The sequence below is a fragment of the Lepisosteus platostomus genome, chromosome 14 (genome assembly GCF_059453375.1).
Source record: "Lepisosteus platostomus isolate fLepPlt1 chromosome 14, fLepPlt1.hap1, whole genome shotgun sequence".
NCBI classification, from domain to species: Eukaryota; Metazoa; Chordata; class Actinopteri; order Semionotiformes; family Lepisosteidae; genus Lepisosteus; species Lepisosteus platostomus.
Window position 1 is genome coordinate 21,107,983 of NC_142624.1, and position 15,475 is coordinate 21,123,457.

Consider the following 15,475-nt stretch of genomic DNA (forward strand, 5'->3'; position numbering starts at 1 on the left):
CAGATGGTGGGGGATGAATGTAAGAAAAAATGAACATCAGAATAGTGAAATCAAGTCTTATTCTCTTTTGATTCCAAACTTGGAATTGTTGCATCCAGACTATGCCAGATTGTTTGAAGAACAGTTGGAGAATAATGAATCAGGATTTCTACGGCCAAGTGTTAAACACAGAGATAGATCTGAAACCATTGGGAGATTTGTCTCAGCTTTTTGAGTCGAAGGAAGTTAGAAGATAAGCCAATCAAGAAAAAGTACAAGCAGTTAATACACTATGCAGTTCCATCTGGGATCTGTCTTAATTGGCACAGAATTAGGTTTTTATTGTGCCAATGGGTCCATATACAGTAGAAATATGTATCATGAGTTTAAGCTCCTTAAAATTAATCAACATTAATAGCAACATTAAATGCTGTTGACTTTGTTAGAGACACCTCTAAACATATGCAGCCAATATAATGCCTTGTATCATGTGCACACATTGGTGATTTGTGAAGTTTTAAATGAAATTGCATCCTTTGGTTCATAAACCTATCCACAATATCACCCCTTGATACTTCAAAGTAAATATTCTCTTTAATGAACAGCCAGACCTTCTTAGGTAAAATAAAGCTACCACCAAGTTCTTTTATCCCACACAGAAAAGCCAATGAAATGCGAACCAGCTTAAAAGTACTTATTTCATTTATGCTACTTCCATTTTCCAAAAGTTGAAGTCTGTTATTATAGCTACTATGACTGAGACTTTTGCTGTTTTTCTGCAATATTGTATATCATCAGCTACTCACATTACACTCTCAAAGTATTATCTTGAGTGTAAGTCCATCTTTCACTAGCAGTTCATAGAACTTTCTTGAACGGTATTCATTATCATCCTGATCTCAAACTTTATGCATAGCATTTATTCCAATAATTAACCACGCTTTGTTTTTTATTGTATAAAGTCATAACATAGTTAAATGCTCTGTTAATTTTAATGGTTAAGAACAAGAAGGTAAGAGGTGGTTGAGAACTACAGGTAACTACAGTATGTCACTGTACCATGTAGACTGGTCACTTGAAGTGGTGACCTTTGTATGCCACCCCCACACCACAAGGTATTGCTCATACCCTCCCACAAGAACTTGCCAAAGAGGGTTACCACAGCCAGGCCCAGTTTTCTCAGCCGGCACTGAGGAAGAATTGAGTTTGAGTGGCAAAGGGAATGGCCACACTGGCCTGAATGAGGTAAATTAGGTCATTTCACTACTGTGAAAGGGTTGGAACAGAAAGGTCTTTGTGTCAAACACTGGGGACAGATTTTTATTTCTCTCAGTGTAGAAAGCATGTTGATCTTTTAGCCTGTTATCTCACACATTGTGATTATGAGCCCATGAATGCTCAATAGAGGAAAATGTCTAAAACAGTAAAACTCACTTGAGAGATGTTTTTAAGCTTAAGGTGCATGGTTTGTTTCATTAATGTGAAGTGTATCAAATCTAGAATTAAATTCACATGAGCTTTGTGTGGTTAATATGTCAGAAGAATGTGTTACTGTCATATTTGTGTATTATTGTTACGTACACATTAACAGAAGATAAGGCTGTACTCTGTAATGCATACCATTTTTGCCCCTTATGAGCTAGCCCCCAGTATAATAGCCTTATCATAGATATTAGCAAGGGCATGTCAATTTTCACTGGGAGCTGAAAGACAAATCTGGAAATGATAATGCAGTACAGCCATTAACATAATTAAAAGAATTAGCCTGGAATTTGCATTTTCACAGTAATTCTAGTTAATAATGGCCTGTGTTATGGTGAGAGTAGTGTTAAGTGTGCAGATATGAAAATTTGAGTTTGTGAGGCTTTATGAAGTGCAAAAAGGTTAAAAAAAATAATTACGACATGAGTTTGACATACTTTACTCTCTTTGGTCTGTGCTGTTCCTTGTTTGTTACCATTGTTATAAGTAGAGCCTAATAAGAGTATATTTGAGTTCTGATTTCTAAGTAAATAAGGCAATTGTTTGACAACATACTGTACAGTAGACTGGAATATACAAAGTGTCTGAGCATGCTGTACTACAACATAAATCTAGAAGGCAAACAATTCAGATTTGATCACCATGTCAGAAATTGTGTTTTTATGTAATGGAATGTAAGTTGAGCAAACTGTATTTCTACAGCTCTACAGACACTTTTAGAAGCAAGTATCTGAACTTCATTTCACTTACCTGTGTTAAATGCGATAAATGATTGTTAAATAGCTTGTGAATGATTAGTTTCATGTGTCATCTCACATTTTATTTTACAGCTCTTAGCTGTTAATATTTCATAACTGTCAGTTGCCTAAAAAATGGGAGAAAATTTAATAATAGTCTTCTTAACTTACATCTAGGGAAGGTCATGACTTGCATAAGCAGTATGCTGCTAATATAAAATGTTATAATCAATGTAATATTCTCACAGTACAAGAGTCCTCAGTAGAAATCTTCTCATAGTAATTACTGTACATTGTAATGTTCCACTGGTTTCCTCAGAAGTGTAAGAATCTGTTTCTATGCTTTCAGTAGTCCAACCATGTAAATAAGTGAAATTCCCATACATTTGCATATATATACTAAGAATCAAAAGAAACTTCAGAAAATAGTAACAAAGGGTTGATTAATTGAAGGTTTACTATGGTAGTCAAAGGATTAGTGGCGTGTATAAACATCTTTGGAAGCAATACAAGCTATGCATCTGTGCTGTATTATGGTGTTGCCTTGTGGGATTCCTTCTCATTGCTCCCATAGAATCTAAGATCACGAATCTCATAGCACCAAAGACTGCACATCATCCCAACTCATCATTCATCATTGATTATACTAGCTGCATGAGGATGTATAAAGTTGTCATGTCAGGATGAGACCACAGGAAGGGCAGTAAGTGAGGTCCCAGGACTTTATCAATATAGCATCGTACATTCAGCTTGCCATCAATCATTACACATGGAGTTCATCCACAGCCTGGTGCAAAACATCTCTTATTGCTTGTGTGTCCAGCCTTTGACTTTCTGTGGACTGTAAGTGCCCAATTGTTTCATCCTGATAACATGTGATGAATAATGAATTTACCTGTGTGTCATGTTTTTTTTTTCAATAAAATCCTTTAAAAAATATTTTGTTTATAGGGACAGAATCCCACAAGACAGCATCTGCAACGTGGTGTAAAGCATTCATCACAGATGTACAGTTTGTATTTTTTCCAACAGCTAGCAGCCTATGTTTTTCACAGTAGACTGCCTCTCTTTTCCGTTAATTCCTAATCATAATTTGGATATTTTTTCTAGCAGTTTTAAGTGATAAACTCTTTTGGTGCTCATTATAAAATTTACGCTACTAAAATAAATTTATTTTTTTATTTACAGTAGTTTAAAACTGTTCTTTGTTTTATGTTCTTTTTGCTCTGTAGATTTTTAATGATGTCCCTGTTTTTCAATTTCAGTCCTGGACAGTACAACTATTGTCTGGGGCACAATTTTCAATATGTTTTAATTGAATTCTGCTTATTTTCAATAAAAAAAGCATGAATCTTGTGGTTGATAAATTTCTCCCCTGAAATAGAAAGAGATTTGTAGTTCTTTCAATAGTGAAGTATTCTCATTTGTAATTTATACACTTCAGTCTTTAATTGGGTGGTCACAGTAAAAAGTGCATTTGCATTTACTATTTGTTTTTATGGATTTTTTCCTTTTTTTTACATTGTACTGTATTTTGTTTGTGGTATTCAAATCATGCTAAATCTCTGAAATGCTACAGTACTTCATTAGCCTGAGAGGTTTCTTTTTTTAGAATTATTTTTAAAAGCTCTTTCTAATCTATAGTGTAATGTTAATAGTTGTTTTATCCTTGAATAATCTGTTCAATGTTAATACTTTCAAGGTTCTTTTTTTGCATTAGGGGCAAGAAAAATATTTAAGAAATTCAGTTCTTAGGAGTAGCATAATTTATTCTGAGACTATACAGATAATGTATTTCATTCATTCTTTGTGTATATACTGTATACAGAATGTATACACTACAGTGCCTTGCAAAAGTATTCAGACCCTTGCACAGTTGTCAGATGCTTTCTCTTTAAATCCTGCAATCAAAACGCTTTGAAATAGCAATAAAATACTTTTCATATACACAACCTGTTCCACACAATCAAAGTAAAAATCAAAATTAAGGGATAATTAATATGAAAGAGAAATGAAAAAGTCATGATTGCATAAGTATTCAAACCCTTTGCTTCTGCAAACCTTAATTTGGGTGCAAAGCACTGTCTCAACAATCCACACAATTACTTGTCTGTGTGCAATAATGGTGGTTCACATGATTTCAGAACAAATCCACATACAGTATCTCTGTAAGGCCCCGTGGTCAAGTAGTGAATTTCAAGCAAAGCTTCGCTTTAGGTTTTGCTGATATTTGCTGTAATTTATCTTACTCTTATAAGTCTTCATTCTGAGTTTGCAAGATTTGATTAAATTAACTAGTTTAGAAAATGTGTGCACTGTTTTGTAAATGTACAAAATGGTACACCACAGGAAGGCTCTGAATACTTAGATCAATAATAGATCAACAGAATGACAGGACTGTGATTGTCGAATTTTCCTCCAAACAAATACCTACAGATACCAATAAAGATATATTTTTTCAACAAGCCAGACAAACATGACATTGTACTTTGAACACTTTGCAATCTGCCGCTCTTCTTTATATCTACCACAGAATAGTTCTTTGACTGTAGACCAATAAACAAATGTCAATCACAACAATCATCTGAAAAGGTTGAGAAAGAAGCCTTTTTACTTTCAATGCAAAATCATGCAACAATAAATTATTGAATAAATAATTGACTGTTTGGGAGTTACATATTTCTCTTAAGCTCATTAAAGTATTAATTGACATCCAAAGGATAATAATAACTTATGCTTCATAGACATCTACATGATTGCAGTCAGAACTGGTAGATACAGTATTTGTAGTACAGTATGTTCTGTGTTATAGTGGCTATGAAAAGTCTTGTTACAAAACCCAAATGCCTAAACAGCAACAAGAGTGGTGACATATTAAATAGGCCTTCAACTCTGGGGCAGTAGGAGTGCTCTAGTGACCTGTTAAAAGCTTAGATGGAAAGAGCTGGAGAGAGCTGGTATGGAAAGAGGTGAGATCACTACATTGCACTGCTTTATATACAAAACATGTATGAAAAAGAGTGCATCTGTGACCAATTACTGTACTTAAATAAAATATCAAGGAGGCATGATGTTGTATTGGAGGTTATACAGGTCTTTGCTTATAATGGAATAAATGTGTAAGTTAAAGTTTAAAATAGGTATAAATCACGATATTCAAGGTCTTAAGATCTAAGCTTCTAACAGGTCACTTGAGCACTCCTACTGCCCCAGGATTGAAGGCCTATTTACTATGTCACCAGTCTTGTTGCTGTTTAGGCATTTGGCTTTTGTAACAAGAATGTTCATAGCCATTATATCTTGCTCAGCTTCCTCAGGTGAGCCCTGGAGTAATTTAGCGCCTTTCAGGTCTTCTGACCCTTTGGTTTTATACTGCTTTTATCCACACTAAGATAATGAGGTAGCGTGATCACATTACCATTATCGTTGGTTAAAGCCTTAAGTAATGCAGCCCAGGGAAAAGCCTTGAATTGAACATGATGCCAGCCTGAAGGACATTTTTCCTATAACTAGAAAGAGGAGAGAATATTATTACACAAAAGTAGCTCCTTTTTATTGGAGTCTTGGTTATATCTTTAGCAACGAAAAGAGACATCTTGATTTCTGATCCCATTAAGAAACAGCTATTGAGAACAGTGGTGGCCAAATGGAAGCATTGTGTAATTAAAGTGTGTTGTGAGCCAGCACTGTCAGCAGACATTGTTTCCCAGCCTCTTACTCTTTCAATGCTGTATGAAAGACAGTAGTGCTTTAAACATAAAACTTGTAGTATCTTTTGCAGTGAAGCGAGACTGCTGGGTTTCAAATGCAGCCAAGACATCCCATCGCGTTACCAGCGGGGTCCTGACCGGGTCACAGTGGGACACTGAGGCGAGAAGTTCAAGTGCTTTGTGTTCAAGGAGTCAGTGAACGAGCTGCAACAGCCATTAATTAAACACAACACTGAAAAACCTACTTGCTTGCCAACTAATATGGCCTTAGAATGTTAATGTGTCTCATTAAAAAAGAAGAGTAGAAAGTGATTAAAATCATTTCAGACATTATGAATCCCCTATAACCATTCGGTAATGTTGAGTATCCAAAGGTTTTTTACCAGCATCACTGTTGTCAAGTTTTTACCCCATTTGAACCTATTAACATCGGTGTAATCTGACGTTCACATGTGACTGCATGTCAAAGCTTTTTAAGAACTTTTGTAGAATATTGAGCTATCAAACAAAATCTGGTGAAAAACATTTTAATTTTCAGTCAGATACAGAGCACTTTTAATTTCTTTATAAGAAATTTGAACTGTTCTTAAAACTGTGCCCTATCCCAAAGAAGGAGATATAGATAATACTGTTTTCTTGTAGTTATCTTTGTTAACATGATTTTGCACAGTATCTATGGAAGATAATTGGTTGGTTTTTGCTTAAGAGAAAATACATAAACCCCAGAGAATAGATGTCATGTTATAGTATGAACATTTCAGCTGGAAACCATTGTTGAGAATTTCTTATTTAGATATAAAATAATAAAAATACAAAAAAGGACTGTCTGGTTAACCAGATATCCCTTTTATTTATGGGAAAATTGATCATCTTTTCCACATTCAGCTGTAGTTCTAGATAAGGTTCTAAGTTTGCCTGTAATCAGTCTGAAAAAAACTTTCTTGAAAGTCTGTGAGGGCATTTTACTATCACTAATGCTTTAATATGGCAAATTTATCATTGTGGACCATTTGGAAGAAAGCAATACAGCACAATTACATACATTTTGGATGATTGTGGAAGTGGGTAGATGCTTAGTGTAACCGTAACGCTATCAGTTCTTTTCTAAACAACTATTGAGTGCGCTTAATGGCAGAGAAAGTCCCAGGGTCCTCACCATGTACTGTACATGTTGTAATGTGCTAATGAAGATGCGTTTGCTTGGTATTCATGTACTGTATTTCAGTCCGGAAAGCGATGTGCTAAGTAGGGGTCAATTTGTGGTCAAGGCATCAGTTGGTCGACTAGTGAGGCGATGGCGCCGTTCTCCATCTAGAATAATGCTGCCAGTGTATTTGTGACTGCTAAAGAAAAAATGGCCAGCACCACTCATCTGATTGGGCTTGTCATTTTCTGTTACTTTTGTTTTTGCATACAAGATGAGGTGTGGCATCCTGTGTTTTTTTGTATTTATTTTGTAAGTTGTTTCTTTTTGATGGTGAAGTACTGGGGGGGCTATGCTATGCTATGCTGGTATGCTGGCAAGGAAATCAATGTTGTTAAATAACCTTTTTTGGAAAAGTTTACAGAGTTCCAGAGTTTACCAAGAAGAACAAAAGCTATTCCCATAAACATTAAAAACTACCAAAAGGAGTTACTGTGAACTCTACAGCCATCCCTAAAGCATTTTCTCTGGTACACCACACACCTGAACTTTTCTTTTACCATCTCCTGGAAATATCAATTTCTCCTGCTGCTTTATATTCAGTACTATCAGAAAAGCATGCAAACTGTCAAGGGCAACATTTTAGGATTGCGGTAGAATAATTACAGCCCGTATTCAGGAGTTTCAGAAGTAGGTGATACAATAAAACATAGATTTTTTAGAAACTATTTAGGGAGTAATGTAGTACTTAATGAACTTCACTGGTCTGACAGAGGGATTCATATTTCTGGTTTTTCAACAGAATGAGATCTAAACTCATTTAGTTCTGAAGAAAGAGAGCTATTATTAAAAGTCATCTAAGCTAGCTTGGAACATGTTTGTTTCCTGAACATATGAACAGTGTGTTATTTTAATAACAAGTTGTGCAGTTTGCTGTTTTTTCGCTATTTGAACCTGTTCGTTTTCTTTCCTGTTTGGCAAAGATGGGTACACATAAGGACTGTTTTTGTGTGAGCATATTTTCCTTTCTTTTTACTCTGTACTTTCCTGTGAATATACACCATGTGATCCTGTTGTATTTCTTTTGTATCCCTGAAAACTTAAAAAGAAGCACCAGGGACAGATTCTAAAGGGGAAATATATACCATTTTAAAAAGGAGAATAAGTTAAGGGCCATCAAAGAGTCTCTTTTTTATGTGATTGTATTTTACTAAATCCTGTTATTTTTCTTATAAAAGTAACTTCTACTCCTTTGAAATATACAGTACATACTGAATATTCTCAGCAGTTATTCTTTATATATAGCAACCCAATTTGAACTCCCCGTGTGATTTAAGACCTCAACAATGCTGTTCCAACAATGACTCCACTACATAAAAACAGAAAGAATGAGATGTGTAGACATGCTTCTGACATGCCCACCTATAAATCTTTTTTTCATTTAACATGTGGGGCTCACAGCAAAAGACCCCACCACTTATTTCAGTCAGGAGGGTTAATGCCTTTTGGATTCACTCCAGCTCAGTTACAGAAGTCACTATTGCTACTGCAACTGAAGGCACCCAAGCTGACTAATACCATCTCTACTACTCATAGTGCTTATACAGTTGTGTGGCACAGGTTCGAGAATCACAGACACAATTGGCTTGTGACATTACCCAGGCTCAAAGTTCTATACTGTACATCAGGGACATTTAACTTTACTGGCTTAGTTACTTGGGAGCCCTGTATATTGTCTGCAATTTTAATGTATGCAGTACACATGTTAATTCATAAAAGCATACACGTACAAGAAGTTGTCTGTTCAAATAGCTGCTAATAAAGAAATTTAGTGTTTAATATAAAGTGGTTTAATTAGGGAAGCAGAGATAAATTATAACTGTGTTCAGATGTTTATTTGTTTATAACTTATGCTATTTCTACAATGCCATGACTTTTTTCCTGGTAACTTGCTAATGTAACTGTTTTGTGTGTTGTTGTTTCTTAATAAATAATAGTAGAGCATGTTCTGCTTTGTATTTTTTTCTTGTAGCATCTGAACCAAACCTGAAGCTGCGATCCCGACTAAAGCAGAAAGTAACCGAAAGGAGGAGCAGTCCTCTGTTACGAAGAAAAGATGGCCCCGTCACCACTGCAAAAAAGCGTCCCCTGGATGTTGCAGGTAAAGGCCTTTAACTATTTGGTACTTCGTACTTTATTTAAATTCATGTGCTCACATTCATATCGCTTGTGTAATTAAGGCAAGTTTTGCATAAATGAGCCATTCTGAAAAATGAGTCCTGAATATATCCATTTGCAATAAAGTGAGACCAATTATAGTAAATGTGGAATGTACCTACGCATGGATGTTTAATGCATATTAATATGCTAGGAAATGTGTTGGTTCATAAATGATTGCTATTGAGTAACTGGGTTCTTTGAACAAAGCTGACCCTTGTAAGTTAATTGAAGCTTGAAATCCATCAAGCTGGCCAAAAACTGTTTCCAGAGTGCAGTAAATCATGAATTAAATATTGGGGAAAACATTATTTAAATTGCTTATTATTGTAAAGTTTTAGGAATATGCAAGCGCTGGACTTTTTGCGATGAGGGTCCAATTATGGTTCAGATTTGATGGCTTCTGCCTCTCTCCCAAAAATATTTCTTGGATTATTTCTTTCACATTTTCCACATTAAGCATATCTCATTAGCGTGATATGGTAACAAGCTGTGGAAGTGCTCATAAAGATGACTGAAAAAACTCAATAAAATGATTAATTAATGTGGACGTTCTCAACATGTCACTGTCTAAATCTAGAATATAAAAGTGGAAGACGGGTGGGTGAAGCGACATTTTCATGATCCATTAAACATATGTCTTCCTTGTTAGTATAGTGGTAAGTATCCCCACCTCTCACGCGGGAGATCGGGGTTCGATTCCCTGACAGGGAGCTGCTCTTTAGGGCGGTGCAGTGGCTCTCTGGCTAAGGATCTGTGCCTGTGGCTGCGCTCTGACCCCAAGCTTCTCTCCCTGTCCGTGTGTCTCATGGAGAGCAAGTTGGGGTATGCGAAAAGACAAATTCCTAATACAATAAATTGCATATGGCTAATAAAGTGATCCTATCTTATATTGCAGTATTTCTTGAGATGCTACCCTTATGCATATCAAAATTCATAGTATTCAACATTTGCTTCTCCAGTTTGTGATAGATTTGCACTTCAACATGTTTTTTTGTAGAATCTGCATGCAACAGTGCTCCTGGTTCTGGACCAAGCTCTCCTAATAACAGCTCCAACAACATCACTACAGAGAATGGGATTGCGGGATCTGTGTCCAGCAGCCCAGCTGAGGTACCCATCCACCAGTATCATAGATAAGAGAACAAAGCCACAGCCAAGCAGCAGATTTGATCTGAATAGTGAATGATCTTGATAATCACCAGACACAGTGCTGATTCAATAAGCTTTGAGCTCTGTAGTGGGTGTATTAATCTGCTCATGAGTGAACATGACAAAACTGAAAAGAGCTGGTATAATATTGCTATAATGGCAATATTATTTCAGCACATTAAATTGTACTTCAGGGTGGTTGTTTAAGGTGTTTCTTTTAATTTAGGATCAGCTACTATTTTTTCTCTTGCACATCAAATGGGTACTTGCTGGTTTTTAAATAACTCTGCTTGGCCCTATGACCCCTGTATCATGTGGAAAAGGAGAGATGGAGGAATTTGATTTCCTCCAAAGTGGACACTGTTGGAGTCATCTGTCATTTTAACTAAGGGAATTATACAGAAAAGAAAGCATTGAGACATTTCTCACTAGAAATACTAACAGTTCTCAAGACCCAGCAGGTTAAGGGAACTCTCTGTAGATTGACAAACTGTGGATACCTAGACAAACTGAAGCCCATGTTAGCTCTCCATCAGTTTTACAGTATACCACCACTTGGAAACATTCTGCTAGTGGCGTAGCCTAAGTTTGAAATAAGGATGTCTGAACCTTGATCAAATTCATTATCAAATGCATGCAGCGAGGCATTTACCAAAAGAGAAGTCCCAAATAATGTTTTTAGTATTTTTAATTTGTTTAGTCATTCATATAGCACGTCTACAAGTACAGTGTAATACCATTTTGCATGTTGTAGCCTGATCTCACTGCCTTGCTGGGATATAGCTACAGTTTTGTTAGGTAGTCTGGCTGAAGTCTAACTAGAGGGTGTTTCCAGTGTGGCACAGGAGCACCTCAGCTACATCCCAGACTGGACATTATATGTGTCCCATACCCAACCTGGCTAAACAGCCCCAGATGGGGCCGTTTTGGGAGAGACATTTTCTGCTCATTTTCTGTTTGAAGGAAGCAATATACTGTATACAACAAATAATAATATAAAAAGGTCACCGTTGTGAGAATATATATTACTTTCCTTTATAAATAATTTATAGCACAGCGGTGTAACGCTACAATTAATGCAGTTTAATAAAGATGAATGTTTTTCAAACAACGTCTTCAGATTGTTATTCTGCTTTCCGTAAGATTAGAAATCACTTGAGGCAAAATTTAAAAAATATCCATATTTGAGTAACAAAGAGCAAGAGAATTTCTTGCACATTGAAATGTGAATTATCAGCTCACATTTAGTAATGAAAGACTGGATACATAAACACCCTTGCTGGTTTGTCTCACAACACTGTATCCTTTTCTCATCAACCATTATGTACTGTTCAACCAATATCAACTTTGATCTACACCTAAGAAAATGAAATTGTAATGCAGGCAGGCACATTTAAGTACACACGTTCTTGACCTCACTCCTAAGTTATACTCTATATTTTTTTAACTTGTTAATCATCAAGCTATCAAAGGAGCTAGAGTGTAGGGTGTATTCAGTGTAAATGATCCCTATCAGAGATCCTGTTGCTTTCTGAGCTCCATGGTTCTTCGTTGATAATAGTTTTAACCGCAGTGTTTTAACCTAACCTGCATCTTTGATATAAACAGGAATAACAGGTGCATTTAATTAGGATGATTGTGGTTACGAAAAACTGTTTTTTTGGTTCACAAGAGAAATAAAAAAAGCATTTCAGACATCATATGAATTATTTAGCTTTTTAGCTGTAGTTAAGGTATTTGCATTTTATACTACTGATACAAATATTATTGTTGTTAATTGTTTTTGCAGCCCGGTAGTTTAAGAGCTTTTCTAGTACTCCACACAGCAGGGAACTTTACTTTCAAGTAAAGTAATTGTCTGACTCCTGTCCAGCCCTTAGGATCGCCAAATGAACATGTTTGTTTTCTAATCACTTACATGTACAGTTATCCCCTTGTGTCTCTAAGCTTCTTGGTCTTCTGCTCCAGCCATCCTTAGCTCACAGACTTGTGAATCGGGAAGGATCAGTGAATCAGCTGTCTCTGTACACATCACCTTCTCTACCCAATATCACATTAGGATTGCCAGCCACTGGGCCATCTAGTGTAAGTAACATATACTGTAGCATTTTATTCTCATATACTCAGAATACAAAAAATGTTAGTTCTAATGTAGCTGCTGACTGGAACAATTAATGCTCATCCATAGTGTACTTTATTTGATAAATTTATGGTCAGATCTCTTCGCCCATGCAAGGAAGGTTAACCTTCCTCAGGGGCACCGTTTTCTAAGTTTCTGACTGGATTAGATTCAGACTTTACTGCTTTTGTTAAGAAAACTTTTCTCAGGAAAAAAAACAAACTATAGTGACTCCAGATTCAGTACAAAAAGTTTAAATCTAAAATGTTTCTTTTATGACAAGAAGTTTCAGAAACAATTTAATGTCAAAACCTCATCCAAATTCATTGTTTTCAGTACCTAGATGTGGGGGGCTAGGGTCCCAAGTACAACCCATTGATGTTGTCATAAAAGTCTTCATGGTTCTGGAAGACCTTGCCTTTTAGATATCTTTTCACTATACTGACTCTGAAGCTTTTCTTCTTGTCTGTATAGGTGGCCACTGGCCAGCAGGAAGGCGACAGATTGGCCGTTCCAGCTCTACAGCAGGGCTTGCCTATAACCACTCCCTTCATCCCCAGTGCGCATTTGCCATCATACCTGAGCGCTTCTCCACTAGACAGGGATGGGGGCACCACACACAACCCCCTTATACAGCACATGGTTTTATTGGAGCAGTCTGCAGCACAGAACCCCTTGGTTACTGGTAAGTAATATTCTGGCCCTTGTTTTTTGGTTTGTCAGACAGGTTACAAATCAGGCAGTAACATGACACTGCGCTTTCCTCAGTGGATGTTTACAAATCACGAGAGAACTAAATTTACAAGCATTTTCCTAGTGTCCTTTAGTTATGACCTTAGTGGTAAGCACCTGTGTTTGCATATAGTTGTCTCACTGAGTGCACCTACATACACATGCACGAATATATGTATAGTTTATTTTCTGTAGATCTCCAGTTGTCAGCAAATCATTATCAGTCTTTCCTGTGGCAGATGTTATAGGATACTAACATATGAATCAGAGATTTGCAGGAAAAAGATTGGAAAAATGCAAACCCCATTTAAAAAAGCAGATGAAATGGAAGAATATATATTCAAGCTTATGTCTAGGATTTAATCTTACATAAGCATAAATCCTGGCTGATGTCATATGTAGGGGGAACCCTTTTGGGATATCAAGCATCTAAAGTAAATCAGATAGATCAAAACTCTTGAACTCTTTTTCCATGATGTCTCTGTTTTGTCAATTGTATTCAAGCAAATCCCTGACCAAATGCTTTACCAAGTGATTATGAAAGGAGCAGAACTCAAGGTTTGTCCTAAGTGAAAAGTTAAAAAATATTTTTCATTAGACCACAGCAGACATTAAAGTCAACTGGACATCTAACAAAAAAAAACAGATCTTACCTGATATCGGTCAAGTTTGTCTTTTTTTACATATCACAATTTCCTTACATATTTTTCCAACTTCAGAAATGCAGTTTTCAAAATATTATTTGATGGGGCACACCTACGTTTTTTCCGATGCAGTTTAAGGGCTGAAGGGTTATGTTATTAACCAAAGCTCTCTTGTCTTCTTAAGGCATGCCAGAAACTGTCTGTAGAGTGACTCACTCGAATATAAATCATTCACAACTCCTCTTCAGAACATGGAATTACACTAGAGTGAAAATGAATAAGTCAACCAATTATGAAAACACAGTAATGATTTTAAGTATTTATTGATTTATTATTATTTTTAGGGTGTTTTGGGGCCTTTAATTTTCACTATTTTCCTGTTTTACACACTGATTGTACAGGTCCAGTAGCAGTAATATGATGTTTACACACCTAAAAGGTCTTTAAATAATCTGTTTTGACAGAATAATACTGAAAAGACCCTAATGCTAACACTGAATTTTTATTTTACATTTTCTGTCTTTTTTTTCCTCTCTGGTTGCTTTTGCTGCTTCTGTTTTGTTGCTCTCCTCCCACTTGCTTGCTGTCACATTACCTCTAGACTGGTATGTTTCAGGCCTGGGCGCCTTGCCCCTCCACGCTCAGTCACTTGTCGGGGCCTCGGCTGCTGGGGGCGAGAGGGTGTCACCCACCATCCACAAGCTGAGGCAGCACCGCCCTCTAGGCCGCACACAGTCTGCCCCCCTGCCCCAGAACGCCCAGGCCCTGCAGCAGCTCGTAATCCAGCAGCAGCATCAGCAGTTCCTGGAGAAACACAAACAACAGTTCCAGCAGCAGCAACTCCATATCAACAAGGTGGGTCCTTCGGTCGCCATGGCAACGAAAGGGCACCTTCCGTTTGGGACGTGTGTTTTTGAGAGTCTCTTCCCTGGATAAGTTTCCATAATCTGATCACACCATGATGTTGCCAGGATTTAGCACGGTGGGGCTGCATCTTATTATTTTATTTTGGTTTGTTTGATGTTTATTCAGTTCTTCCCCTCTCTGACTTAAGGATAAAGACTAATAAAAGTGTATTTAATCCCTTTCACGACAGAAAGATTATTAATTATTAATATCATTAGAAAAAAATATTCAAGAGTATGGCTGTCCGCATTCTATTTGAGTTTTACAATTCTGAGTAATAAAATATGTTGTCTGTCTTGTTAATACACCAAGGACATCCTTGCCAGGTTGCCATTAAGTCAGTTTTTATACCAATTTCTGAAAAAACACGTACTTATCAATTTTTGTGTCATTTTGTTCATGTAAGCTAAGCAAAGACACAACTTTCCGCAGTTGCTTAGGCAGAGTTATAATTTACCCGGGGCATAACTTGTCAAAAATGATAACTTTAAAATGTGCTGTTGAAGTTACCCATCATACAATATTACACAACCAGATAGTTATGGCAGCATTCAGTTGACTTTTGTATTATTTAAAAAAAGAACTATATTAAATATTTTAATGACATGCAATGCTTAATTTGGTTTCATATTTATATATGCCATCTTAAAGCA

At 36.5% G+C, this 15,475-nt stretch overlaps 1 protein-coding gene across 7 annotated transcripts in view; it reads left to right on the forward strand.

The window, feature by feature from the left end:
- hdac4 (histone deacetylase 4) overlaps positions 1-15,475 on the forward strand; it is a 251,755-nt gene that overhangs the window by 184,385 nt on the left and 51,895 nt on the right. For 4 of the 7 annotated variants that reach the window (XM_088604975.1, XM_088604976.1, XM_088604972.1 and 1 more), the window contains 5 exons: positions 9,085-9,213; positions 10,270-10,382; positions 12,369-12,506; positions 13,015-13,225; positions 14,518-14,771. In XM_088604975.1, coding sequence (XP_088461101.1) covers positions 9,085-9,213; positions 10,270-10,382; positions 12,369-12,506; positions 13,015-13,225; positions 14,518-14,771 — 845 coding nt within the window. The remainder of the gene's footprint in view (positions 1-9,084; positions 9,214-10,269; positions 10,383-12,368; positions 12,507-13,014; positions 13,226-14,517; positions 14,772-15,475) is intronic. The other 3 variants (XM_088604973.1, XM_088604974.1, XM_088604977.1) reach the window with 3 other exon arrangements.